This window comes from Phascolarctos cinereus, unplaced genomic scaffold (genome assembly GCF_003287225.1).
Source record: "Phascolarctos cinereus isolate Bilbo 61053 unplaced genomic scaffold, phaCin_HiC Scaffold_2;HRSCAF=192, whole genome shotgun sequence".
Lineage (NCBI taxonomy): Eukaryota > Metazoa > Chordata > Mammalia > Diprotodontia > Phascolarctidae > Phascolarctos > Phascolarctos cinereus.
Genome location: NW_027555625.1, coordinates 175,689,393 through 175,716,964, shown reverse-complemented (window position 1 = coordinate 175,716,964; position 27,572 = coordinate 175,689,393). Strand labels below are relative to the sequence as shown.

Here is a 27,572-nt window from a genome sequence, read left to right as displayed (position 1 = left end):
AAAATGAGGGAGTTGGACTATATGATCTCTAAGGTCTCTTCTACACCTTAATCTATCATTTTCAGTTGCTGGGCTATTTCACTGAGTCATGAAGCCAAAATCTCCTAGTAGATACCTGGGCTACCTTCTAGATAAAAGTGAGACTCAGGAAGTTGCAGGAACAACTTTCATTCACAAAAACTAGAAGATATAACTTTAGTGTTACAACTGAGCACTAATAAGAGTGGAGGCAGACCAAATGGGAGAGGTAGTATGGCTTGAAGAATGTGTAATGGGGATTCGGAGCATATGCCGATGTCATTTGTTTGCAAAGATGGTGTCATGCCTGTGGAAGATTCTGGAAGCTTGCTTCTGGGTGACTAGAGTCCTAGAGTATGCTAGACATTGTGCTATACTTCCATATGCATGGGAACAGTCTTTTTCCATTGACTTCATAGTCACAGCCCTGCAGCTGGAATTGTTGGTGTTTTTAATCTTATTATTTTGTTTAGAAATATTTTATCATTAGAATGTGATATTTTTTTCAGAACAACTTACAGAAATATGACTTACAAAAATTATACACAGCCAACTTTGATAAAATATCAACATTTACTATTTTAATGGGGCTTTGAGGCATACCAAGATCATCCAGGATGGAAGCATCCACATGGGAGACAGCAGGAACTTGCTCTCTCTCTCTCTCTCTCTCTCTCTCTCTCTCTCTCTCTCTCTCTCTGTCTCTCTGTCTCTCTCTCTCTCTCTCTCTCTTGCTGCCACCAAAGGCATGAAGGTACTGTTTACCCATAGCACAGGAGCCATGAGCAAAGCTGGGGGGGGGCCGGGAAGAAGGCTATATTCTCCCCACCCCACATCCCACACCACCCATCTCAAGAATTGGACTTGGAATTTTGATCTATTTTTTCCAACCTTTTCAGTTCTAGGCACAGGAGCTAGATAGAGTCTCTGGATTTGTACTCAAGTTCTGGTGACTTTGGAGACAGGATTCTAGGCCAGATGTTGTTGCCAGTCCATCAGAGAAGCCCTGAGGAGTCAGACTGACCAGGATTCAAACCCAAGGGGAACTTGGACTATGATATCTATTCATAGTGAATTGAGTTCAGTTGAGAATCTAATTGCTTTCCTTTTTCCAGAGACTGAGATTGTGTAGGGGATTATGCCCCCTAGATGCTGGGAGGGAGGATGTTTGTATTCTTGATATACCTCTTAAGTAAATATTTCTTTGTAAAAGCTAATCTGACTATTAAGTTGGTAAACAGAACTGGGGTGCATGGGACCCCTAAAACTGGGCAAACATAAATCAGTGGGGGATGGAGTCAATGGTAGAGACTAGATACTCCCAACCCACCTAGGAGAACCCTAGGGAGAGGTAAAATATAACATCTGGCTCTCAGGTAATGGGGGCCAGGGTATTCACTGTTATGTTATATTTTGTTTAACTAAAACAGCATTTCAGTTGTAAGAACAAACTCCTGTTACAAAAATTAATTTTTATTGGTTCAGAGTTGCTTTTACAAATATACTTACAAAGCCTCAAATGAAACAATATTTTAAATAGAAAAAATACCAATTTTTAAATAGCTTGGCAATACATACACACTAGTTTTTTCCCCCTTATATACCTTTACATAAAGTTAGAACGTAAGTTTTAACTTATATGAAGCATAAAGGATAAGTCAAGCTGCCAAAATACTGTTTGGCAGTTAACAAGTGACTTCTGTGAAATAGTAAACAAAATACATTTTCTGGAATACCTTTTAGATTTTCTAGTGGGCCCTCTAGTGCCAGAAAGAAGAACTTTTTTAAAAAACAACTTCAGTGCAATTTCCCTTATTTGTGTTTAAGTCTCTTCTTTTGGTAGTGGCACCATAGGATTATGAAGAGAGCTATGAATCTAGGATTCATATTTCAAAGCAAATGATCCATAGACTGTAAAAAAAGACTCATTTATAGTTAATTACCACAGTAAAAATGCAATCAACTATTTTATAGCTAAATAGCCTGACATATCAGGCAATTGCAATCATTGCAGCATGATTCAATCATATGAAAATTTTTGCATAAGCTAATTAACCATTATAAGAAATGCTTGTATGATGTGAACAGTTATTTGTTACTTTATGATATTCTTAAATTCAGGTAATAACTATTTTTTTCCTGGTTCTTTTTTGAATTTCAAAGTTTATGATACAATTCTGAATTCTAAATCATATACATTTTTTGCAAAAACAAGATCAAAATAGTGTCTATATTAAATTACAAAATTTTGACAAATAAAATACTGTGTAATATAATCCTATCACGTTTTCACTGGGAGTTATATCACTCTAATGATAGTGTTCACTTCAAAAATATTATTTAAGTAGTAATTCAGAATGCCATAGATTTTCAAGCCAATTCGTTGCTTTTGTAAAATAGCTGCAGTTGTAACTGTTTCCCATAGAAGGTCTTAAACATGCTCTGACAGCCAAAACTATATAGTGCCAACAACAAACACAATGCCTAGGTGGCGTTAAGGGACACTAGAGGAAAGAGGTAGCATCACCCTTGCTAGCAACCTGATGGCATCTGTAAATCAGCTTGACAAATTTGTAGTAGTTTTTTTCAGCATTTGTGCCTGAGAGTGAAGGACTCCACTCCTACCATGAAGTAAGAGGGAAGGGCCTGAGGGCTGCCTCCTGCTTTCTGAGGGAGGTGTGACTTCCAAGACTGTGATATCAAAGCTCTTCTGCTATGGCCCCCTAACTAGGAGACTGAATGTATCTGGGCATTTATACATCCCCTGCCCCTGGGACAGTGTGTTTCAGGGTGGTACAATAATTTCTAAGAGAAGATGATTTCCTGAAATACAAATTCCCCCTACCATCAGAAGAAACTCAATATGAGGGCTCTGTCTTATTTCAGACATATACCTCTTCTCCCAGGAAAAAGTTTTCCTTTGTCCTTTTGGGATAGAATCACCCCCCCCAACTCAATCATCCCATTGCCTTTATCCTATTCTCCTATAAACCCCAGACTTATTGAGAGACTAAAAGAACAATGATTTCTTCACTATTCAAGGTTAGTAGCGGGGAAATGCCCTCCCCGCCCCCACATATATCCGTTCTCCTTTTATAGAACTTCCTACTTTCATATTCTATCCTACAAAAAAAAAAGATGTGGATTCACTTCTAAATTAGAGGATTTGTATTAATTCAACTCTTTCCCCTTCTCTTCTCCTATTAAAGGTTTAGCCTTTTAGGTTCTTTTTATTCAATAATGTGCCCTCTATGTTCTTTCTTTTACCTCACAAACTCTTTTTAAAGAACATAAACATATAAATGAGATATAAACATGCAGTAATTTTAAAATTACTTAGTCTTTTCTTGATAATTCTGCTTGTAATACCTGTTTCACTTGACTCTTCCACAAAAACTCTTTGGGGGGGAGGGGAAGGAGTGTCTTAACTTTTTTGTGTGTTATAGGCCCTTTGATAGTCTGGTGAATGAAGCCTATGGAGCTCAACCCCTTCCTAAAAATGTTATTGTTATGCTTTATTTTTATGTTACAAACATTTACAGATAAGTCCATATCACAGACAATGAAGTAATATCAATAATAAACATATATATCATATAATATTAATAATAAACATATATGCACCAAATAGCTAATTCTTAAAGGAAAAATTAAATGAATTACAGGAGGAAATAGACAGTAAAACTACACTATTGCAGGACCTCAATTTTCCCCTTCTGGAGTGAAACAAATCTAACCATAAGACAAATTAAATAAGAAAGAAGGTAAGGAGATGAGTAGAATTTTAGAAAAGTTAGCTACGGTAGACCTCTAGGGAAAAATTGAATGGGACTACTCCCATTTTTTAACAAAGTAAAACAAATGATATAGTGATCTCATTTGAAAGCGCATCTCACATTTGTAGCAACCCTTCATTTCTATATTTAAAAAAAATTAACAAATCTGTTTTCTCTATTCCCACCCAAAATCCATTGCAAAAAAAGAGAAAAACAAATTTCTTGTAACAGATTGATAGAGTCAAGCAAAATAAATTCTCTCAATGGCTGTATATAAAAGTATATGTCTCATTCTATACCCTAAATCCATCACTTCTTAGGTTTTAAAAAGTATACATGTATAGAAAATTTATATCACATATAATATACATTTTTCAATCAGCAAGAATATCTTCTCTCCCTCTCTTTCACTATCCTCCCTCCCTCTAACCTCCCCAGCTATTAAGACTGAAAGAAAAAAGCACTGCTAAAAATATGTATAGTCAAACAAAACAAATTTCCAAAATATATTTCATTTTGTACCATGAGTTCTTCACCTCTCTATCAAAAGGTGGATAGCATGTTTCATCATTAGTCCTCTGGAATTGTGGTTGGTCATCATGATGATCAGAATCTCCCATTCTTTTAGAATTATTCATCTTTACCATATTGTTGTCATTGTATAAATCGTTTTTGTTTTTGTTTTCTTTGCTCTGCATCAGTTCATATAAGTCTTCCCAGGTTTCTCTGAAAGGATCTCTTTCATCATTTCTTACAACAATATTCCACAACATTTACATACCATAACTTGTCTAGTCATTTTTCAATGTATGGGCACTGCCACCCAGATTCCTATTCTTAGCTACCTCAAAAGGAGCTATAAATATTTTTGCACAACCTTAGAGTTTGTTTTGTGTTGGAATAACATCTTCTCCACCCCCTACCCTTACTTAATTAACCTTCCCTCTAATTCCACCCAGACATTCTTTCTCCCCTTTTCCCTCCTACTTTTCTACTGAGTGAAGTGTATTTTTGTACCTTATTGTTGTTCAGTTCTTTCAGTCATGTCCAACCCTTTGATCCCATTTGAAGTTTTCTTGGCAAAGGTATCAGAGTGGTTTGCCATTTGTTTCTTTAGCTTATCTTACAGATGAAGGTTTAACAGGGTTAAGTGACTTGCCCAGGTCCACACAGCTAGTAAGTGTCTGAGGGTAGGAATATGAATCTTCCTGACTTCAGGCTCGGCACTCTATCTACTGTGCCACCTAACTGAGCACATTTCTGTGCACATATTTGTCCCTCCTTTTCACCAGTTCAGATGAGAATGAGGTTCAAGTATCAGCAGTTACCCTCACCTCCTCTTTCTTTTTTATATAGATGTCTACTTGCACACTCTAATTATGTGAGATAATTTTCCCTAACTTTCCTTTTCCTCCCCTTCTCCTATTACTCCTGGTGATGATAGAGTTCAGAGGGGAGTCTTCTGACGTGTATTATCTCCCCAGAGATATTTAGCCTTTTATAATTCTTTATTTGTGTTTACCTTTTTATGTTCTCTTAATTCCTGTGTTTGAACTTCAAAATTTTTACATAGCTCTGGTCTTTTTTTAATCAGGAATGCTAGGAAGTTTTCTACTTCATTAAAGATCCATTTTCCCCCTGTGGGATTATATCCAGTTTTGCTGGGTATGTTACAACCAAGCCTATGTTTTTGATTCTTAGAATATCATATTCTAAGCTCTCTGTTTCTTTATAGTGGTGGCTGCCAAATCATGTGTGATCTTGTCTGTGGCTCCTTGGTACTTGAATTGTTTCCTTCTGGCTGTTTTCTGTATTTTCTTTTCTTTGACCTGGAAGCTCTGGATTTTTTAATAATGTTTCTGGGAGTTTTCATTTTGAGGTTACTTTTAGGAGGTTACTAATGGATCCTTTTTATTTCTACTTTCTCCTCCAGTTCTAAGAGACTTGGGAAATTTTCTTTTATGATTTCTTGAAATATGATGTCTCAGCTCCTTGTTTGGTCATGGTGTTCAGGTAGTCCAATTTTTTTCCCTCAATATGTTTTCCAGTTAAGTTGTTTTTGCTCTGAGATAACTTCACATTTTCTTCTATTGTTTCTGTCTTTTAACCAAATATCTTTCTTCTTGTCTCTTGCAGTCATTGTCTTCTATTTAATCCATTCTAATTCTCAGGGAGGTTATTGCTTGGGTAATAATTTGTGCCTTCTGTGCACAAATTTCTGTGTTAATTCACTCTGAAATTCTTTATTCCATAGCTCTCATTAATTTTCCAAATTTTTCCTCTAGTGCTCTCATTTCATTTGTAAAAACACTACTTAAAAAAGAAAACAACAAAAACCTTGCTTCATCTCTTCCAGAAATTCTGGTTGAATCTATGTGCAAACTGTGTTTTTATTTGAGGCTTTGCTTGAGATGCTTTGGAGTAATTTTCTTCTGTGTTTATACATTGAGGTGTTTTTTTTTTTAATGGTGGGATTCTTATTTTGTCTGCTCATTCTTTCAGCCTACTTTCTGGCTTCAGTCTTAATGTTAGAGCTAGGCCCTTGGCACATCTGGAGGAAAAGTCTGGGCTGCTCCCATTCTGTTTTCTTGGTGTATTGTGTATTGTGTGCTTCTAGGGTCTCAGGGACAGCCCATGCTGGGGACCTGTAAGTTTTCATTGCTCCTAAAGTATTCTGATCTAGGACCTCAGTCTGATCACTGAACCCCCGGTCTGAGTTCTTCAAGTTCCTGACCTGGGTTTAGGTCCAGGCAATAGTAGATTCCTGCCAGACTTAGCCTTAGTCCTAGGAAGACCTGTTGGTTCAGGGTGATAAAACTGCAAAATCTCCTTTGATTTAGGATTCCTGCCCTGGTTATTCTTCTGCTGGTTTCAGACTGGGCTAGGAGCTAGAATTGAGTCTGTTCTGCTTGTGAGATCTTAGCCACACTGTATTTGCATTTTTTCCTAACTTCCAACTTAAATTGTCCTCAACTGTTTGGACTTCTGTCACCTCTCCTCCAACATGCTCAAAAGGGTTTCAGACCAGGTCAAAAGTCAGCAATATATAAAAGACTTGCTTCTCCTTTTAAAGAGACCCTGTGACCTCTCTTTTTTTGGAAGAGAGGTGGGGGACTATGGGTGAATAATGTTATATACACTGACAGATCACCATGTTAATTGGTTTAATGAACTGTTTTTCTTTATTTGCAGAGGAGTAGGAAGTATATCCAAAGATGATTATAATGCAAAAATAAAAGGCACCAAACAAACTTTTTTTTTTAAAGAAGGAAGTAAGTGGGTTAGGCCCTTAGGTGAAAACAAAAACAGTCAGCCTATGGTGGAGCTAGGACTACAACAAAAAATGAGGCAATAGATAGGGAGAAAGATGCATAAAGAGCTACCACACATTCCCTGGTCACTGTTCCTACCCTAGTGTTTATTTGGAATGAATCCATTCTTCAATAGTGTTGGCCCATCTACCACTGACACAGATTGCAATACTCTCATTCATTAGCAGTCTTTCTGAGTTTCTGTGGCTACAAGTCTTCACCTCTGAGAGGCCAGCCCTCTGCTGCCCCACTTGGTTAGGCTGGTCCTTAGACAAGACACATACTTAAATCTTGGCAAAGACCTTTCAGAGCTTGTGCTTCAATGACCTAACCCAGGCATCATCAAACTAGGAAGAGTTGACCAAATCCCACCCACTGCCTGCTTTTGTATGGCTTGAAAACTAAGAATGGATTTTACAATTTAAAATACAATAAGACTTAAAAAAATTCAAATACAATAAAACTACTAAAAAAAAATAACCATTCCCCCTTCCTTTTGGCATCTTCCCCTTCTCACATCATAAACATCTAAACTGGTTTAACATGGCACAAATTCTTCATAAATAGTTAATAAATAGTCCCTTTTGACTCTCTAAACATCACACTCAAACAAGTAATTTTTGAGCCCCCCAAAGCCAGGCTGACCCAAGGTAACTCCTAAGAATAGAGAAGCATAACTTCTAGATGATGATTCTGAAAAAGTTTCAACAGGTGAAACCTACAAAAGGTGAAACCTATAAAAATAAAGCCCTGGAAACATAAGAAGTAGAGGACCAATGGCTGATCCCCAGAGTGCTGGACTTAGGGAAACATGGCAGGGGGCTTCAGGAGGGGTTGCTTACCAGGCGACGTTGTGGCTTGATAAGAGGCCGGTTGATGCCATTCATCTTGTGGTAGAGCCCACAGGCATTGCACAAATAGTGACCTGTCCCATCTCGCCTCCAGAGAGGGGTAGACATGGCCCCACAGTTGACACATTCCCGACCCTCAGAGAAGTCATCAAACATATCTATTGGGAAATAAATGGAGAGAAAATACAGAAGTTAATTTTCTTCCCTATCTGGTCTTATGTCTGAGAACCTAAGCAGCATAATCCCAATACAATTGCTTTCCAAGAATTTAAATCACTTTTAAACACGATCTCATTCATCCTAACTATGATCCGAAATGACAGAGGGAACAACATATCAATGATAGAAAGTCAGAATTTTATCCTCTTAGATAACAGAAGTACCAATGCCAGACCATAGATTTAAAGTCTGAATTCCAGAGCTGGGACCATATTGGTGTGGGTTCCATTGGAACTTTTCCCCAGGCACTCCAAGGATCAGAGTTGCTGGAGATGGTTGGGAAAAGAGCTCCATCTGGAGTATGCTTAATCATTTTTCCTTTTAGTTTGACTATGTCTAATAAATTCTGTAGCCACCATATGCTCATTGTGTCCTGAGATGAATATTTATAGTAAAGGAAAGTCCAGGAAACATATCTATAGTTTTTCCTTTAAAAATATACATATATATTTATAATCTATATTTATATTTGTTATATATTATAAGATATTTATTTATATTTGTAATATATTATATCTATCTATACCTATCTATCAGCAATGTTTCATCTCTTGAATTTTTTCCATTTCTTAGTCTAAATTCAGCACTCAGCCAATGTAGTTTTTAACTTGCCCAGCTCCCCAGAGCTGCTCAACTTGACATTACAAGAAGCTATATAAAGCTCATACACAGACTTTGAAATACCACTGGGCTGATAGTTTGGGTATAGCATCACCTGGTGGACAACTGATATATTACAGCCTCCATATTTAATACCGACTTGTACGATTAAGGAAGGCACAAGCTGATGAGAGCTACTTCTGCTACTGCTATACTCCCAAGGGTCACAAGTACACACAAAATATCCATAAGTGTCACAATAGAAGTCATTAAACCTACACACACACACACCCCCTAAAACCCAGTATATACCATTATACCTTGCTAGGCATACACCCCAAGAGAGAGGGGGGATGTACATTATACTAAAAAGTACAAAAATACTGATAGTGACACCTTTTATAGTAAAAAAGAACTGGAAAGTGTATACTCATTTATTTAAGAATAGCTAGATAAATTTGTAGTATGTGAATATAATATTGTGTTGTAAAAAATTACAAATATGAAAAATTCAGAGAAACTTGAGGTTTGCATGAACTGAGTAAGAGTAAGCAGAAGCAAGAGAAAAATTACATAATAACTCAGATCAATGCAGTCACTTCTGACACCTTGATGAAGAAGAATGCCTCCTCCCTTTCTGCAGAGAGAAGGTACAGTACCGGTAAGGAATGAGTGATATATTTTCAGACACAGTCAATGTATTGATTTGCTTTACTTAAACATAGTTCTTTGTTACAGGGAAGAGATTTATTGAGGGAGGGGTGTCAAAATGACAAATTAAAAAAGTTTTTCCTCTACATTTCCAATAAATGATCTCCAGGCACAGCTTAAGCATCCTCAGGGATGAGGAGCTTACTATCTTTTAAAAATTCATTGACAATTGAGAGTTTGAGTCATCCTGTACTGTTTATATTGGCCAGTCACTCAGGCTCTAAGAATCTTATTTTTTTTTTCTTTTCCATTTAACTTATTTTATTATTCCCAGCTTAGCAGCCACCAAAACTTCAAAAACATAAATAACAATATACTAGTGGGGTGTGTGTGTTTTATTTATAGCCTGCTCTAATTATTGAGAACTTCTTTATATAGAGCTGACATTTGCTTCCTTGTAACTATCACCCATTGGTCTCCTTGTCTTATTTCTGTCCCCCTGAAGCTGCCTTTGTTCTTTCAAGCCCTAGCTTAGAAAAAAAAAATCCCAGTTCTTTTAAAGACTGTATGATGATCCTATCATCTGTTTGTATCAGGGCCACAGTCTGGGAGGTTTGGCTCATCCAAAAGAGAATGCTTGGGTCCTAACTCTGGGTATCGAATCAGTCATTTGCACCTGCAAACCAAGTCAGTCAGTGTCCCAACCAGGTAAACACCAGGCAGGTGTGAATGGTTGTTTGCTCATGTTGTTTGTGTACATCACAGTCACAAGGCCAGCTATTTTTGCACCTGTACTACACTGCAAACTCTTCAGCCAAGGTCAGCCACCTTTCAGGAAATGAGGCAACTCACCAGAAACCAGCACTTCTATAGCTTCCCAGAACCAAGCTTCTTAGCCTTGGAAACAGCTTGCCAAGGTGACAAGAGTGGGGGGAGAGGAAGGTGGGCATAGGATGGGCACTGGTCACTAGTCTTGAGAGTTCTCATTCCTACCTCCATCACTTGAGTCTACTTGTATCTTCTGTGCTGCTTTTCACACTTCTACCTGGCTTACTTTGTCTACGTATTTGCTTATAACTGTACCTGTTGTTTCCCCTAATAGATTATAAGTTCATTGAGGGCAGGAGCTATTATGTTTTTTGTTTTGTTTTGCTTTCCCCAACATCTGGCAACAGAAGGTGCCAATAAATGCTTGTTGGTTGATTGATTGATTGGTTCCTTCCATGCAAGATAAGCTGTTGTGGTTGAAAGAGCTGACCTTGTAGTCTAAGAGCCTGTTCTCAAATACAGGCTCTTCTCACTACATGTGAGACCTTGAAATCTTTCAGCTTACTTTCTGAGCTTCATTTTCCTCCTTAGAAAACAAGCAAATGATCTGTAAGCTCTAAATTCTCTGACTGGGATTCTATACTTTCAAGCTACTCAGTAAAAGCCTGCCAGTAGTGGCAGTGGCCACAGGAGGGCTCCACAGCCACACAAATGAATAAAGAATTCTAGCCAGAACAGAACCTTCTTTTTAAGAGAGCCACAAAAACTAGAAATAAACCTCAGAGTTAGGAGTTTACAGATTATTTATTCTAGCGTTCTAACTAAGACCCAGAGGGGAAGTGACTTGTCCAGGGTAGCAGAGTTGAGGCTGTACCAGGTAGGAATGAGTCCCAGGCAAACATTTCACTGCCCAGCTGCCCGATTCCCCACTCTTCACGCCTCTTAGCTTTCTCTTTCCTGGAGATCTGTGGGCTGGAAGGAACTTTCTCACATCATAATAAACTAAACTGGTTTAACATGGCACAAATTCTTCATAAATACATACCCAAAGAAATAACTTTCTTTCAGACAGCCATCTCCAACTGACCCTTCAAAACTTACTTCACTTAGATGTCCTTTTAAGACTTGGAGCCTCTTGGGCAATGTGGTATAGTGGACCTGGGCTCAAAATTGACCTCTAACACAACCTATAGGACATTAGGCCAATCTGAGCCTCAATCTCCTCATCTATAAAATGATGGAGTTGTATTAGATGGCCTTTCAGGTCTGTTCCAACTCTACAGCTTTGATCCTAAAGTCTACATGAAAGTCATGACCGGTACTACTTAGAAATAGTTTAAAAGATCCAGGGGGTCAAGACTATTTCATCTTCAACAAGAAAAAAAAAAAGAGCATCAGATCAACTAAGTGCTGCCTAAGATACAATGAAGTGGGAGGAAGAATATTGACCCCAGGGGACTCTCTCTGGGGAGCCAGGCCACAGAATACAGGAAAGAGTATGCTAAGCTCATCACCAAAATGAGTCTTGAATCTGGGAACTGAGATTTTCTGATTACCCTAATTGTTAGTACCCTATTTCCCTTTTGAATTACTTTGTATCTTCTATTTTGTATCTATTCCTTTTGTATCTTCTATTTGCTTCTTTGTGAATATGGTATATTCAGTGAATAAAAGGATTCTTGACCTGGGGTCCATGGATGCCCACAGGCTCTGTGGATAGATTTCAGGCTGCCTATGGAACTTGGATGGGGAAAAAAATAATCTTTATCTCTAATTGAAATTTAACATTTCCCTCAATTTAAAAACACTATTCTATGAAAGGGTCCATAGTCTTCACTGGACTGCCAAAGGAGTCCTATGACAAAAAACAAGGTCATATTCTAATAGAGTCTAGTGAAATATAAGCTTCTCAAGAATAGCGACTATCTGTCTTGCTTTTTGTATTTCTATTCCTAGTGCCTATGGCACATAAGAGATTTTTTAAAATGCTTGTTTTTCAGAAAGAATCGGGTTGAAAAATGGAATTTTTCTTTTATGGTTTGGGGTATGTTGGAGAATGAGGCAAGGACAGAGTAAGGTCAAAGTTAGGTCCAAGACACAGGCTTAGGAGAGAGGACTTGTTAGTAGCAATCACAGGAATTAGGGGGGTGGGGAGAAGTGTAGTGATGGAGGAGGGATTCTTGGAACTACAATAAGAAAGGGACAGATTTCATAATGTAAATTTACTGCTCCCGAGAGGAAGGGGGGGGGGAGGACAGTGTATCTGCACAATGGGTGGCTGATAACGGACAAATTAGATTAGAGGTCTTTAGAAGTCAGCAGAAGCCACTGTGGGTCCCATATCTCAGTGTACCGTCTACTTTCCAGTCTAGTCAGAAACTCTCATGATTTATTTGTGCACAACCTACTTCTCCTCTCAAATGTAATTTTCCTTAAATTAAATGTGACTACCCTGAACCCTTTTATGCACTCCACAGGCTAGAAAGTTAGTGTTGAAGTGTCCTATAGACTTAGGGCCCTTAGGGAGCTAATTTAGCTCACTTAGGGAGGGCTGTGAGCCCTTGGTCCCAAGCTCTGTAACTGCTGTGCTGGTCTGAGCCATGATGTCATAACTTAACCTTTCTGTGACTTGGCTACCTCATAAGAGGCAGGGTGGTTCAGTTTTTTCCAGAGGGCACTGTTATTTTTGCAGTAACCTGTGAGTTTACTCTTCTAGGGCAGAAAGGCGGAAGCACCTGTGAGCTATCATCCCTAAAGCTTCTGCCTAGTGCTTGGCATCAAGGGAATTTGCCCGGCCCATTTTATGGAGCCCTGGAGCTGGGTTAACGTTACCTCCAGATAGAGTTGGGGTGGGGGTGGGGTGGGACTCATAACCAGCCTTGTAAAGTGCTTTGTAAATAGAAGGAAAAACTTACAACAATGGCAATAAAGTGCTTTGCAAACATCAAACTTGATAACAATGATGGATTATAATTAGGAGGCTGGGGGGAGGGGGGCACCTGATAGACCTTTGTGCTCTGGTGGAAAAGAAAGAGGTGTGGAGATTTAGGAAGCTGTCCTTTTCTCAACCCCTTCCTATGACCCATGACCTACCACCAGAAAGCTGCGTCTGTGTTTGTTTAATGCAAGATTGTAGGCAGGGAATCGGCACCAGCATTGATAGTCAACACAGGTAAAGTCACAGAGGCACAACTGACAAAGAATGTTAATTAATGACCACTGCAGCGGTCAGGGAAGGGCTCACAAGGAATCAATCACCGGGTAAGCTTACTGGTCCCAGACCACCTAATCCCTCAGGATGTGGATTTCTTCTTTGACATTTACTGTCTTTTTTTCTGCCTCCTCCCCAACTGGAACCCCCAAAGTGTCCAATTCACCAAGAATTTCTGTAGAGTCCTGTGCTTTAAAGTTTAGGGAGATATGCAGGTAAATTACATATCCCCACCCTCATGGAGCTCAGATATAGCAAAAGGATAAGAAATGCACACAGATACCTAGAAGACAAGAGAACTCAAGTGCACAAGAGAGGTATAAAGTAACTAATCATTCAATATACATTTATTAAGTGCCTACCATACTCTGGGTGCTTCCCTGTGTACCCAGCATAGTACCTCCCTCAGAGAACGGAGGGGAAAAAATAGAAAGAGGAATTAAATCCTAGAGTGACTTTGGGCACTCTATTAAATCAAACTGGCCTGCTGGCTGATCCATGTACATGACATTCTATCTTCCCCTTCCATGCCTTTGTAAAGATAGAATGCATTTATTTGTCCCTACCAACTTCACAATGCTAGCTATTCCCAAAGCATAGCTCAGACCTCATCTCCTATGTGAGGCCCTTCCTGCTTTCCCCTCCCCCCAGTTGTTGTTACTCCTTCTCTCTTGAAATTACTTTTTATTTGCTTACTAATGTACAAATTATATCTCTCCAATAGAAAAGTCTCCTTGAAGGAAGGGATTTTTTTAAAAAATGGGGATATAACACCATACCTCACATAGTGTCTTGCACATGGCAAGCATTTACTAAATGTTTGTTGAATTGAATTTATCCTAAAAGCAATAGGGAGCCAATAGAGATTTCTAATCAGGAGTGATATAGCTAGATTTGTTCCCTAGGAAAACTCTTTCGGCAACTGTATGAAGGATGGAATGAGACTAAGTAGGCTTACTCCAGTTGGCCAGGCTACAGTGATGAAAGCCTGAATTAGGTGTCTGGCTAGGTGCATTAAAAGAAGAGGACAGATGTTGCCAATTGTCTGCATTCAGACCAAGAGCTCCTTGGAAATAGGGGCCATTTTTTTTGGGGGGGGCACTTATATCTCCATTACAGCGCCTAACACATAGTATGCACTTAATAAATGCTTGACTTGCTTTTGCTTGCTTGACTTCTGAGGAAGTTTCAAGGAACAGGAATACATAGAGTTCAGGATAAGACATGTTGAGTTCGAGGCACTAATAAGGCATTTGTAATGTAGGGTATTCATACTGTGATACCCATTAGTCAGTTGAAGATTCAGGAATAGGGTTTTGCAAAGAGATTAGGGATCAAGATATAGATTTGGATATAGACGTGATCACTAACCTATTGAAACAGATGAGATCAAACTGGGGGGCAGGAGGATGATAAAACAATGAAGGAGACAGAGAAGAATCAGAAGACTGATTTTAAATCCTGCCTCCGATATTTACTACCTTGTGACTTCAGGAAAGTCCCTTAACTTCCCTGGGTCTCTGTTCAACTGCATAATGAAGACACTGGGCTAGACAGTTCCTTTTGGTTCTAAATCCTTTGCCTGGCAGCCAGGGCTTGATCTTAAAAGCAGAACTGGAGCCTGGAGTGGCAGAACAATCAACTCTGCAGAACCTTGTGTCCTGGCAAAACCTCTCTATAGCCCTGAGGTTTTAGTCTTCTGGGCTTTGTCTCAATCCAGGCTCTAGGCTGCGTGGGCTCGAAGCTGTGTGAGGGGAGGGAGGAGAAACACATGCAGTGCCCAGACATGGGTTGATAAAAACACATTTTTTTAGAAGCCCTTGGCTGCCAAACAGAAGCTCCTAGAAGCAAGCCTGGCTGCAGCCAGAGCATTGCCCCTGTGTCTCTGTAGATAGACAGAATGAGGAATTTACCCAGAGGCTTGGCTGCTGGATGAAGGTGGCAGTGAATTTGACAGATGTGGAAAGGAGTATAGTGAGGGAGACCAGTCTTTCCCTAGGCTCAGGGAAACAAAGGTCAAGTTTGTTCAGCAATTGAGGCAGATGCAAGATCCCTAATAAGTTAGCATGGTATAGCATGGTAAATTTAGTCAGAAGACTTGGGTTCAAATCCCAGCTCAGCTGTATGTAACCACAAACAATTTTCTCAGACCTCTCCTTCCTAGGGAAATAATAATACTTGTATTATAGAAAATACAGGGTTGCTGGGGGGTGGGTGGGGGTGGGAAATGCTTTGTAGGTAACTTTGAGCTGTTATTACCAGTTGCCAGGAACCCAGAGATAATTGGAAGCCAATGGAACTTAGGCCCTTTCTTCCCATTCCTAGGTCGTTCTGACTTCCGTATTTGTTTCCCTTGTGATAAAATGTTAAAATAAATAGGTTAATGAAAAAGGCAGTGTGGTGTAGTGGATAGAGAGGGACCTTGGTGGCATTTCCTGGGTGCCACAGACCTGGTTCTAAGTCCTTCCTCTGACATATACTGACTCTAGGACCCTGAGCAAGTTAGTTGATCTCCTAGGGTCCTAGAAATTGCTAAGTAGGTGCTCATCTGCTTGGGTAGAGGGAATTTCTTGCTGGGAACTCCCTACACCAAAGAAATGATAGGTCCAGATCAAACAGGTAAATAAAACTTAAATATGGTTCACATATATAATTGAATATATTAATAATATAACAATGCACTATATATGTGTATGTATACACATACACACACATATGATATAGTTGAAAGGTGAGCACTGTTTTTCCAAGAAGCCAAGAATGGATTATTTTCTTTTTCTTTTTTTTTGGCTAGGCAATGGGGTTAAGTGACTTGCCCAGGGTCACACAGCTAGTAAGTGTTATGTGTCTGAGGCCAGATTTGAACTCAGGTCCTCCTGAATCCAGGGCCTGTGCTCTATCCACTGTGCCACCTAGCTGCCCCAAGAATGGATTATTTTCTAAGAAAACAGATGGATCTACTGCTATTACATTACCTTGCACATAGTAGGTGCTTAAAAAATGTTTGTAGAATTTGTTTGGAAGAAAAGTACTTTGCAAACCATGAAGCATCATATGAGTATGTTATTGTTACAGTTCTACACTTATGGGATAGTCTATTTAAAACATGCTACACTTCCTTTTGTGGGCCTTCCCCCACCCGGGATACATGCCCTTGTGCTCCAAGGCGATTTTGCCTTTCCTTGGATGACCAAATGGATAAATACATACTCCATTCCTTCCAATACCGGGTGTAAAGGCTCAAATAGCTGTAAGCTTCTTGAGGACAGGGGCTGTGCCTGCATATCTTTCTCTATATCCCCCACACTGCGCAGTGGGTGTTCAGCAACTATTTGTTGATTATTAGGGTACTAAAATCTTAAAGAGTTTCTACCTGTAAGGCCTAAGAAAATGTCTCCCAATGGTTTTAACCAACCCACAAACATTTATTAAGTGCCTGTTATGTGCCATGTGAGAGGCAGCATGGCACATGCATAGAGAGCTGATCTTGGAGTCTGGAAGACTTGGTTCCCAGTCACTTAACCTCTCAGTGCTCCCAGGCTACTCTAAAGGGAGTTTCCTAACCAGGAATTCTCTCTACCAATGGACCAAATCACAGGTCTAGTCTAAAAAACAGTTAGGCATTGGGATAACAAAGCTAAAAATGTCGTTAAGGGAATACTAGGGGAATACCTTGTGTTCACAGATAAGTATATAAAGGATATATATATATTTTTAAATTTAGTGGGATTTGATTAAAACAAAAAAAAAAGTCTAATGGGGCTGAATTTTTGGTAGTTTTCATCTGAGGATCTCAGGGTAAGTTAGAAATACCAGTTCAATAATAGCTCAATGTATATTCAACAATAATGTTATCTTCACAGTAGATTGTAAAGCAGATAATCCAAGTATTATAACCCTATTTTATTTTATTTTTTATAGCCCTGTTTTATAGAAGGTTCAGTGACTTGCTTTCAACACAATTGGTTAAGTACCTAAGCCAGGACTTGTTCTCAAGATCTACTGCCTCTAAGACCAGTCTCTTTCTAGTAATGTAGCTGTCTCCTTTCCCCAGTGACAGTTAGTTCTGTGAGGGCAGAGATTGTCTTAAAACTCCTCACATGCAGTGCCCAGCACCACACATACATTTAAGTGTTCAATGAATGTGCATTGAGGAGGAATCAGTCACATTGCTTTCTTTACTATTTCCTTTCTCTCCACCTTCCTTATATACTACTGATTACCTAGTTCTGTCCATTTTACCTACGTAATATGGACAATACCCTCTTCTCTGCTTTGACACTGCAATCATCCTGGCACAGGCTTTCAATCCCCTCTTACCTGGATTTTGACTACAGCCTTCTGGTTGATCTCTTTGCCTCATCTCTCCCCACACCAGTCCATCCTTCACTTAGCTAGTTCTCTTACCTGTCTGACTTCTGGAAATTTTCATTGGCTGTTCCAATGCCTAAAATTATCTTCCTTCTCACTTACCCCTCCTCAATTCTCTGGCTTCCTTCCAGTTCCAGCTAAAAATCTCACCTTCTACAAGAAGCATTTCCTGATACCTTTTAATTTTAGTTTCTTCCTTCTGTTGTTTGTCTCCAATTTATCCTGTCCTTATCTTGTTTGTACAAAGTTGTTTGCCTGTTTTCTGTCTACCTTCAATACACTCTGAGTTCCTTGAAAGCAGGGACTATTTTTTGCCTTTCCTTGTATCTCATGTCCCTTAGCACAATGCCATATATATATTAGGTGTTTAATAAATGCTTGTTGATCTGAGGTACCACCTCACACCTATCAGATTGGCTAATGTGACAGAAAGGAAAAATGATAAATGTTGGAGGGGATGTGGGAAAATCGGGACACTAATGCACTGATCCAACTATTCTGGAAAGCAGTTTGGAACTATGCCCAAAGGGCTATCAAACTATACCCTTTGATCCTACAATACCACTACTAGCTCTATATTCCAAAGAGATTTTTTTAAAAGAGAGAGAAAAGGACCTACTTGAACAAAAATATTTATAACAGCTCTTTTTATGATGGCAAAGAATTGGAAATTGAGGGGATATTCATCAGTTGAGAAATGGTTGAACAAGTTGTGGTATATGAATGTAATGAAATGCTATTGTGCTGTAAGAAATGATGAGCAGGCAGATTTCAGAAAAACCCAGAAAGACTTACATGAACTGATGCAAAGTAAAATAGCAGAACCAGGAGGACACTGTACACAGTAACAGCAATATTGTATGATGATCAACTATCAATGACTTAGCTATTCTCAGCAATACAATGATCTAAGACAATTAATTCTAAAGGACTCAGGATGAAAAATGCTACCCACATCCAGAGAAAGAACTGATGTAGTCTGAGTGCAGATTGAAGTATACTATTCTCCCTTTCTTTATTTTTTGTGTTCTTTTTTCTTTTGGTCTATTTCTTCTTTTACAACATGACTAATATGGAAATATGTCTTACATGATTGCACATATTTAACCTATATCAAATTGCTTACCATCTTAGGGATGGGATAAAGGAGGAAGGGAGAAAATTTGGAACTCTATTAAAGAAATAAATGTTAAAATTTGTCTTTACATGTAATTGGAAAAATAAAACACTATTAAAAATGCTTGTTGACTATTACTATTTCCTTAAGTCACTTTATGTGCTGGGTAGCACCAAGAAAGACAAAGATGTTAATACTGCAGAGTATGAAAGGCCTCTTCCATTTTTTAGAAAGCTTAAAAATTTATTTTTGGTCTGAAATTAATACTTCAAATATAAAAACACTTCCATATACAAAGCAGAATTTAAAAAGAGAATTGTTTATGAAATCATGAACACTCCATATGGTTTGCTTTTTAAAAAGTATATAACAATCAGGGGTAGCTAGGTGGTGCAGTGGATAGAGCACCAGCCCTGAAGTCAGGAGGACTGAATTCAAATCTGGCCTCAGACCAAACACTTGACACTTACTAGCTGTGTGATCCTAGGCAAGTCACTTAACCCCAATTGCCTAAAAAAAAAGTATATAATAATCATGTATATATTATAATCAAAGTTGACTTGTTTATTTGTGCTTCCCTCTGAAATTCTTTCTGCTCTTTTATATGCATTTTACATTAAATATAAATTAAATATTTAAAACTACTTCAATAGCTTTTAAAAATTTTTCTGTCTTTGTCATCACTATTGTTAGCTCCCATCCCTCCATTTCTCTCCATTAAAAAACAAAACAAAACAAAACAGCCTTGAAAGAAATAAGCATGGTTAAGCAAGATAAATCAACATAGTAGTCATGTCTGAAAATGTAGGTCTTCTGCACACTGAGTCTATCAACTCAAAACTAGCTGCAGATTCCCTCCCCGCCCCCCACCTCCACCAAGTTATGATTTCCTGTTCTACCTCTCTCCCTTTCAAAAGGAAGAAGTGGTAAGGGAAGAAATGTGTCAACACCGGGGTTTAAAACTGAATATTTGTTTCTATCTGTCTCTTCTCTTTTCTCCTCACCCAGACCCCAAGCACTAATCTTTAAATTTTCTTTCTTTTTTCCTCCCAATTTAAATCCCCTTCTGAGGATCCACTGAACCTTCTCTTTCCCTATCCCCACTTATTTTTTCCCTGTTCAATTTGATATATTTCCACCCAAACTCTTTTGTGTATATATGTATATTCACCCTCCCTTGTTGAAACATATGAAGTTCATCTAATACCTGTTTCTCATCCCTTCCTCCATGTTTGTATACTTCTCTTCTTGAACACTCTAATTGAATAAGTTCTGCTCCCTTCTTTCTCCTTTATACACTAGTGTGTTCCTTTTACTCTCATTTTTCTTACCCCTCCTAAAACCATCAGAACAGAACCAACTCATGCCTAGATCCATTGTCTTATTTAACTCCTTCAATGCCCTTTGAAGATTTTTAACAATGATATTCCTAGAACTTTTCCTTCTGGGACCCTTTCAGGAGGTGATCAATGGAGTGTTTCTGTTTTTACTTTGCTTTTTGTTTTTAATAGATCTGGCTATTTTTCTTGAAATATAGTGTTTATTGGGCAGCTAGATGACTCAGCGGATACAGCACAGGCCCTGCAGTCAGGAGGAGCTGAGTTCAACTCCAGCGTCAGACACACGACACTCACTAGCTGTGTGACCCTGGGCAAGTCACTTAACCCCAACTGCCTTGCTCCCCCCCCAAAAAAGTGTTTAGGCTCCCCCCCCCATAATGGTTTTTCAGGATATTCAATGATTCTTAAAATAAAATGATCTGTTCTCCAGGTCATTTGTTTTTGACAGCAGATACATTACATTTTCTTCTATTTTTTCAATCTTGATTTTGTTCTAATATTTCTTGCTATCTTAAGAAGTCATTGACTTCTGTTTGGTCTATTTTTATTTACAGGGAGTCCATTACATGGGTAAAGTTACACTTTCTATTCTAAAATATTGCTTCAGGTTCTTTCCTCCAGAATTTTTATTTAATTAAAAAAAAATTTCTTGCTTCACAGCCAATGAAAATGCCCAGAATCAGGAGATGGAGTGTGGTGGGAGGAACAGCAAAGAGACCAGCATCAATGTATTAAAGAGTACATCGGGGTGGGTAAAGTGTAAGAAGACTAAAAAGGTAGTAGGAAGGGCCAGGCTCTGAAGGTCTCTGAATGCCAAATAGAGGAACTTATGGTTGATCCTGGAGGTGATAAGGAACCACTGGAGTTTGCTGAATAGGGGAATAAAATAGTCAGATCTGCTCTTTAGGAAGATCAATTTGACAGCTGAGTGGAGGATCAACCAGAGTGGGGAGAGACTTGAGGCAGGGAGAGGGATGAGAAACAGTGAGGAGTTAAGGATGATATGTAGGCTTTGACTTTGAATGACTGGGGGAATGATGGTGTTCTCAACAATAATAGAAAAATTAGGAAGAAGGGAAGGCTCAGGAGAAGAGATAGTAAGTTCAGTTTTAGACATCAGCTTAAAATGTCTATGGCAATCCAGTTAGAGATGTCTAAAGGGGTTAGGGCTGGATAAATAGATCTGAGAATCATCTATATAGAGATGATAATTGAATCAATAGCAGCTGATGAGATCACCACATGAAATAGTATACATAAAGAAATTAAGACAGTTAAAGATGGAGTATGGGAAGACACTCACAATTAGTGGGTGTGGCTTGGACAAAGATTCAGAGACTGAGGACCAGTCAAATGGGAAAACAGTGTCATGAAAACCAGAAGAGAGAATTATGGAGAAGACAGTGATCGATTATGTCAAAAGAACGCATAAGTCAAGGAGGATAAGGATTGAGAAAAGACTATTAGATTTGTCAATTAAGAGATCATTGGTAACTTTTCTGACCTCAGATGAGGTCAGAAGGAAGACTAGTGGGTTGAGTGAGAGGAAGGAAGTGGAGGCAACAGATTGTAAACAGCCTTTTTAATGAGTCTGGCAATGAAAGGAAGGAGAGATATAGGTCAGTAACCACTAGGCATGGATTAATCAAGCAAGGTTTTTTTGAGGACTCGGGAAACATGAGCATGTTTATAGGCAAGAAAGGCCATAGCTAGCAGTCAGAGAGAGAGAGAGTTTAAGATTAGTGAGAAAGTGTTGATGACAGAGGGGGCAATCTGCTGGAGAAGATGGGATGAAATTGGATCAAGGGCTCATGTAGAGGAGTTTGCCTTGGCAAGGAGAAGGACCAATTCTTCAGCTGATGAAGGAGATGATGGAGGGAGGCTGAGATAAGAAAAAGGGAAGAAGGCAGAACTTTCTACAAATGGCCTCAGTTGGTTTTTTTTTCCAGCAAAAAATAAGAAAAGATTCTCAGCCTTTTTTTTTTAAACTTTCTACAGAATGAAGAAATAGTCCCATAAGAGTCATGTGGCTTTCTCATGGGTCAAACAACTATTTACTGTGACAGCTGGGACTACAATCCAAGACTTGGTAATTGAGCTGATTTGGGTTAGTAGTGGAGTCCTGTTGGGATGGGTAAGATTAGACCCTATACCTCAGGGGTTCTCATAGGACCATAATCCAATATCAAATGAACCCTTTCTGAGCATTTCACATGACTTTTCAAGTGAATGGAGTTTGCTCTCCTATCATTCCATGGCACAACCCATAGAATGACTGTTCACAGATCCCATGTGTATGTGAAAAGGTATGGGGGTAAGGAGTACTTGTTATATTCACTTGCCTGAACTTAAACACCCCCCCCCCCCATAAGGATGGCAAGGAACAGAACATGGGATCCTTTTCCAAGACCTCTGGGTCAGCCTCACCCAGGTCAGCATAGCACAAACCAAAAAGTTTTATCCACCCCAGGGACTTGTCCTTTAACTCTAGGACACTAGTACACGTCCATGGAATAGATTTGTTTCATAAAAAGTACTTTTTACCTAGCTGAACCCTCATAACCTGGCTTGTGATATATGAATGTAGAGTCAGGAATTATTTCCTGGATCTGTTCTATTCTTTCTCTCTTTTCCTCCTATCTGTGACACTCAAGGTGAGTTTTTAAGTATTCTCCAAATGTCTTGTAGAAGGAACTGAAAATTATTCTGAGAGTAACATTATGATACTAGAGAAATTCCCACCAGAAAATGTCCTAGAACCTCACATTCACCTTAAGCCTGGGAACATCTGTTTTTCTTCTTTTCCTGCACCAGAAATGGGCATTGGTCTACCAAGGTAGCAACTTTATTACTGACTACCCTGTTCCCTCCACTCATTTAATACAGTTTTTTCAAATTATTACTCAACATTTCTTTCTTTCTTTTTTTCAAGACTGGTTCTCCCTGTTTCAGCAGGGGCTGCATAGGGGCTGGCTATTCATGGACTTAGTCCCTCACTGACTGCTTGGCACAGAAGCTTTGGTCTGCTCAGTTTCTGATCTGGGCCAGGTTGTCCCTCTTCAGACATCCTAATTTCCCCTCCTTGCCCCAACTCCTGGGAGCTCACCATTTTGATGCTGACACCAGATCAGACTTGCCCCTCTTGAACTTCAGAGTTCAAGAGTTCTGCTGGTCTCAGCCTCCTCTCGCCTTTAGCCTGATTATTGCTGTGTACCACTATGCTAATCTCACTAATAAATTTTATTTCAACAAATGTTATGTGTCTACTACACGTAAGTAACTCTGTGCAGCCCTGGTAATACAAACATGGAAAATGACATAATTCCTGACCTCAGTAATCTGACAATGTACATGGAGAGGAGGGGGTATAGTTTACTTCAGTGGATCTGCTATCTCTAATGACATAGATGGCAACCTACCCACATACTCTCATCTTGGCTCTTGTCCATGAAATATATTACAAATAAAGGTAATGCAAAGTGTTAAACATCTAGGTGGTATAGTGGAGAGAGTATTGGACTTGGAGTCAGGATGATTTGGGTTCAAATCCTGTCTCCTACACTTGCTATCTATGAGCTATCTAGGGAAGTCACAAAATCTTTCTCAGCCTCAATTTCTTCATCTATAGAGTGGGGATTATAGTGATAGTCAATCAGTCAGTAAACATTCATTAAGAGCCTACTAATTGCCAGGCATTGTGCTGAGTTGGGGATACAAAAAGAGGCAAAAGACAGTCCCGGCCCTCAATCTAAATGGGGAGGCAAAATGCAACCAAATATATACAAAACAAGCTGCATACAGGTTAAATAGGAAATAATTAACAGAGGGAAGGCACTAGAATTAAGAGAGGGATTAGGGAAGGCTTCCAGCAAAAAATGGGATTTTCATTGGGACTCCAAGGAGGTCAGTAGTCAGAGTGGAGGAGGGAGAGCATTCCAGGTGTGAGAGATAGCCAAAGAAAATGCCTAGAGTCAATAGATGCGTCATTGGATCAAAAAGTATGAGATGGGGAGTAATGGGTAGGGAAAGGGCCAGGTTGTGAAGGGTTTTAAAAGCCAAACAGAGGATTTTATATTTAATCCTGGTGACAATGAGGAACCACTAGAATTCATTGAATAGGGAGGGGTCATGGTCAGCTTTACTCTTTGTGCCTTGATGATGATGTACGTGAAGGTTTTTAGAAGAGAAGTGTCACCTGTTGGCTTACAGGTCCTCCTTTCCCCAGTGGGGTGGTGGTGAGATATTGTTTTCTCTGGAAGCATTGCCTCCAGACTATTGGGTCTGCTCAAGTCCCTTTGGGCTTTTCCTCATCTCTCAGCACAGCCCAGATCCATCTGGGAAGTCCTTGGCAGTCAATGCCACAAGCAGCCAAATGGATTTGTTTGGAAATTTTTTTTTGGTTTACATATGCTCACCCAGAAGCAGGATAATCCCATTCCTTATATTAATTAGAATGATTAAGAAGCCCTGACCACTCAGCCAAATGATTTTTACTGCTTGAGGGCTGCTTACTTGAGTTTTCAATCCAGTTGCCTGAAACTGCCCCACCTTCCTCCTCTCCCTCGGGCTGGCAGGATGGAAAGGAAACACTAATTCAGGCAACAAATTGCCTGAACAGCTCCCCTAGGGACCCAGACAATGAGGAAGGAGGGAAAAGGCTTTTCCTTAAAGTCCTGCAGCCGCCAAGGGGAAACAATTTTCCTTTCACAGTGCAAAACCACAGGCCAGCAAGGGAGATTTATGGAGATATGATGTGACCTCTTTATTACTCTGAATGCCATGGAGGTATTTCAGAGGAGATTTACATTCTCTGGGAGGGGTGGGGTATGTGTGCGGGGACAAGGAAAACGAATATGTGTTTTTCACCCTCTTGAGGGTTTTGGGTGGGATTACTTAACCAAACAAGGTTAAGCTGGGATTCCCTGCCTTTTACATCTTCTCATCACACTAATTCAGGACTGTTACTCAACAAGCTTTTTAAGGAGCTGTGGGGTCCAGTGGCTCTAGCTGAGGGGTGGGGAGGAGGAGCCAAGAAAAATCTATGATTAACATCTAGTGTAACATCTAATCCAGAAAGATTTTTCCCATCTCACTACCTGGATAGAGTGAACAGGGTGTCAGTCTGGAATCAGGAAGACTTACCTTCCTGAGTTCAAATCTGACCTCAGACACACACTAACTGTGACCCTGGGCAAGTCACTTAACCCTGTTTGCCTCAGTTTCCACATCTGTTAAAATGAGCTGGAGAAGGAAATGGAAAACCACTCTCGTGTCTTTGCCAAGGAGTCAGACGTGACTGAACTACAACAACAAAAGAAACAAACAAATGGAACACAGCTTCATAGCCCCGTCCTTGTTCAAGAACCTTTGATGACTGTCCTTTGCCTGTAGAATAAGGTCAAACAACAACAGCAAATCCTATCTATGGCCCAGGATCTAATTCAAATCCAATCTCTTCTCAAACTTCCCCAGCCCACCCCATCCTAAAGTAATCTCTTTAGAGAGCAATTAATTCTTTCAGCTTTCCAGCAACTAGACAAGTAAGCTCCTCGTGGGCAGGGTTTTGTATTAGAATGATTTCTATAGGAAATGTTCAAAGATTTTGTAAATCACACATTGAAGCTCTCTCTATATTTTGAAACATAATTTATCTGGATTAAGAGGTTTACTTATTTAGAGGAGTTGATCCTGCAAAGACAGTATGATATAAGAAATAGAGGACTGGCCTTGAGGTCAGGAATACCTGGGTTCAAAATTACACCATTACACAAATTACAAATCATCTGTAAAATGGGGTTGAATCCTCTTTTGTAAAAAAAAATTCAACAGCAATTAAAAAGTTTGATTCATTTAGTGTAGCAGATATTCTCTGGCCTTTTGGGGAGGAGGGCTTCCATTCCCTCAACTATGTTCTATACTTTGTGGCCTAAAATTCTCCTTAGCAGACAAGATAGAAGCCAATCAATTAACAAATACTTACAGTTATCCCTTCCACATTGAGACTCCCCATTGAGGCTTCACTATATGGCAGGTTAGCATAAGAAATTAAATAGGAATTTTGGGGAAGTTGAAGATGACACAGAGCCTATGACCAAATACTTAACCCAAATTTTATAATAAGGCACTGTAAATACTCCATTAAAGACAAAGAAAAAAAATTCAGACTTCTCTGGTACGAAAGGAGGGACAAAAAAATTGTGCGAGGATTTTCCAGATTGTTGGGGTGCCACTCCCCCTAACACCCCACCACCACAACCATGGGGAAAGGATAAATATATTAGGTACTTTCTATATGCCAGACATGGTACTAATCTCTAGGGGCTCAAAGAAAAAGCAAAAACTGTCCCTGCCCTCAAGAGACTTATATTCTATGATGGGGTCTCCCAGTTGGCTTCTTTGGTTTTTTTGCACCTGTATCATCATAAAAAAAAAGTCACCTGACAACTCTGAACCTAGATTTCTTTAGTCAACATTTGTCATTCAGAGGCTGCTCTCTCTCTGTGTCACTCATTCTCTGTTTTTCTCTAAACATACAAAACCCTTTCCTCTCTCATCCTTACTCTACCAACCTCAACTCATTCTAGTCTCATTTAACCTTTTGTCACTATTCTTATAGGTCTAAGTTATTCTTTTTTATTTACTCATGATTGCACAAGTCCTTTTAGAGAGTTACTTGCCCAGATAGATTAGGTTTTTAGTTGCCATCTCCTCTTCTTTATCAGAATCAACTGGCATCCTGTGGTCAAGAGAACCTCCCATTTCAAGTCTTCACCTTTGAGCATGCTAACCTGTTCTTTGATTTTCCCGGAATCACAGTAGATGCTTAATAAAATACCTGTTGACTGATTGAAAAACTGACCCTTCTGAAGCCTCAGCTACTCATTAGGTTCTGTTCAATATGACACTGTCACTTTTGCCAAAGTTTTCAATTGTTTATATCTCACCAATCAGCTCTTCTCCTATTCTTGACTCATTTTAGGGATTTGAATCTAGTATCCACTTTTCTAGAATTCAGTTGTTGTTGTTTTTAATGCTTCAATTCCTCTACTCAACAAGGAATAAGTTATTTAGTGCCTTCAGGAGACCTGGTTCTTTCCCCCAGACATGCCATTCATAAGATGAATAATCTCCCCTCCCTGGGTCTCAATTTCCCCATCTATAAAACAAGGAGATTAGACTAAAAACTTCCAAGAGTTTCTTCCAGTTGTAACATTCTATGACCCTCACCTTCAGAAGAAAGGTTAGGAAAAGCTGTTTTCTCACTGTCTGTCTGTTTAATTTGTCACCTGGACTGAAGATTTCAGAGCAAATTCTTAATTTTACTTAGAAGGAACTGAGG

At 39.3% G+C, this 27,572-nt stretch overlaps 1 protein-coding gene across 1 annotated transcript in view; it reads right to left on the bottom strand.

Annotated features, from left to right (window-relative positions):
• GATA4 (GATA binding protein 4) overlaps positions 1 to 27,572 on the bottom strand; it is a 69,868-nt gene that overhangs the window by 9,783 nt on the left and 32,513 nt on the right. Inside the window, 1 exon segment of the mRNA XM_078149735.1 lies at positions 7,948 to 8,114. Coding sequence (XP_078005861.1) covers positions 7,948 to 8,114 — 167 coding nt within the window.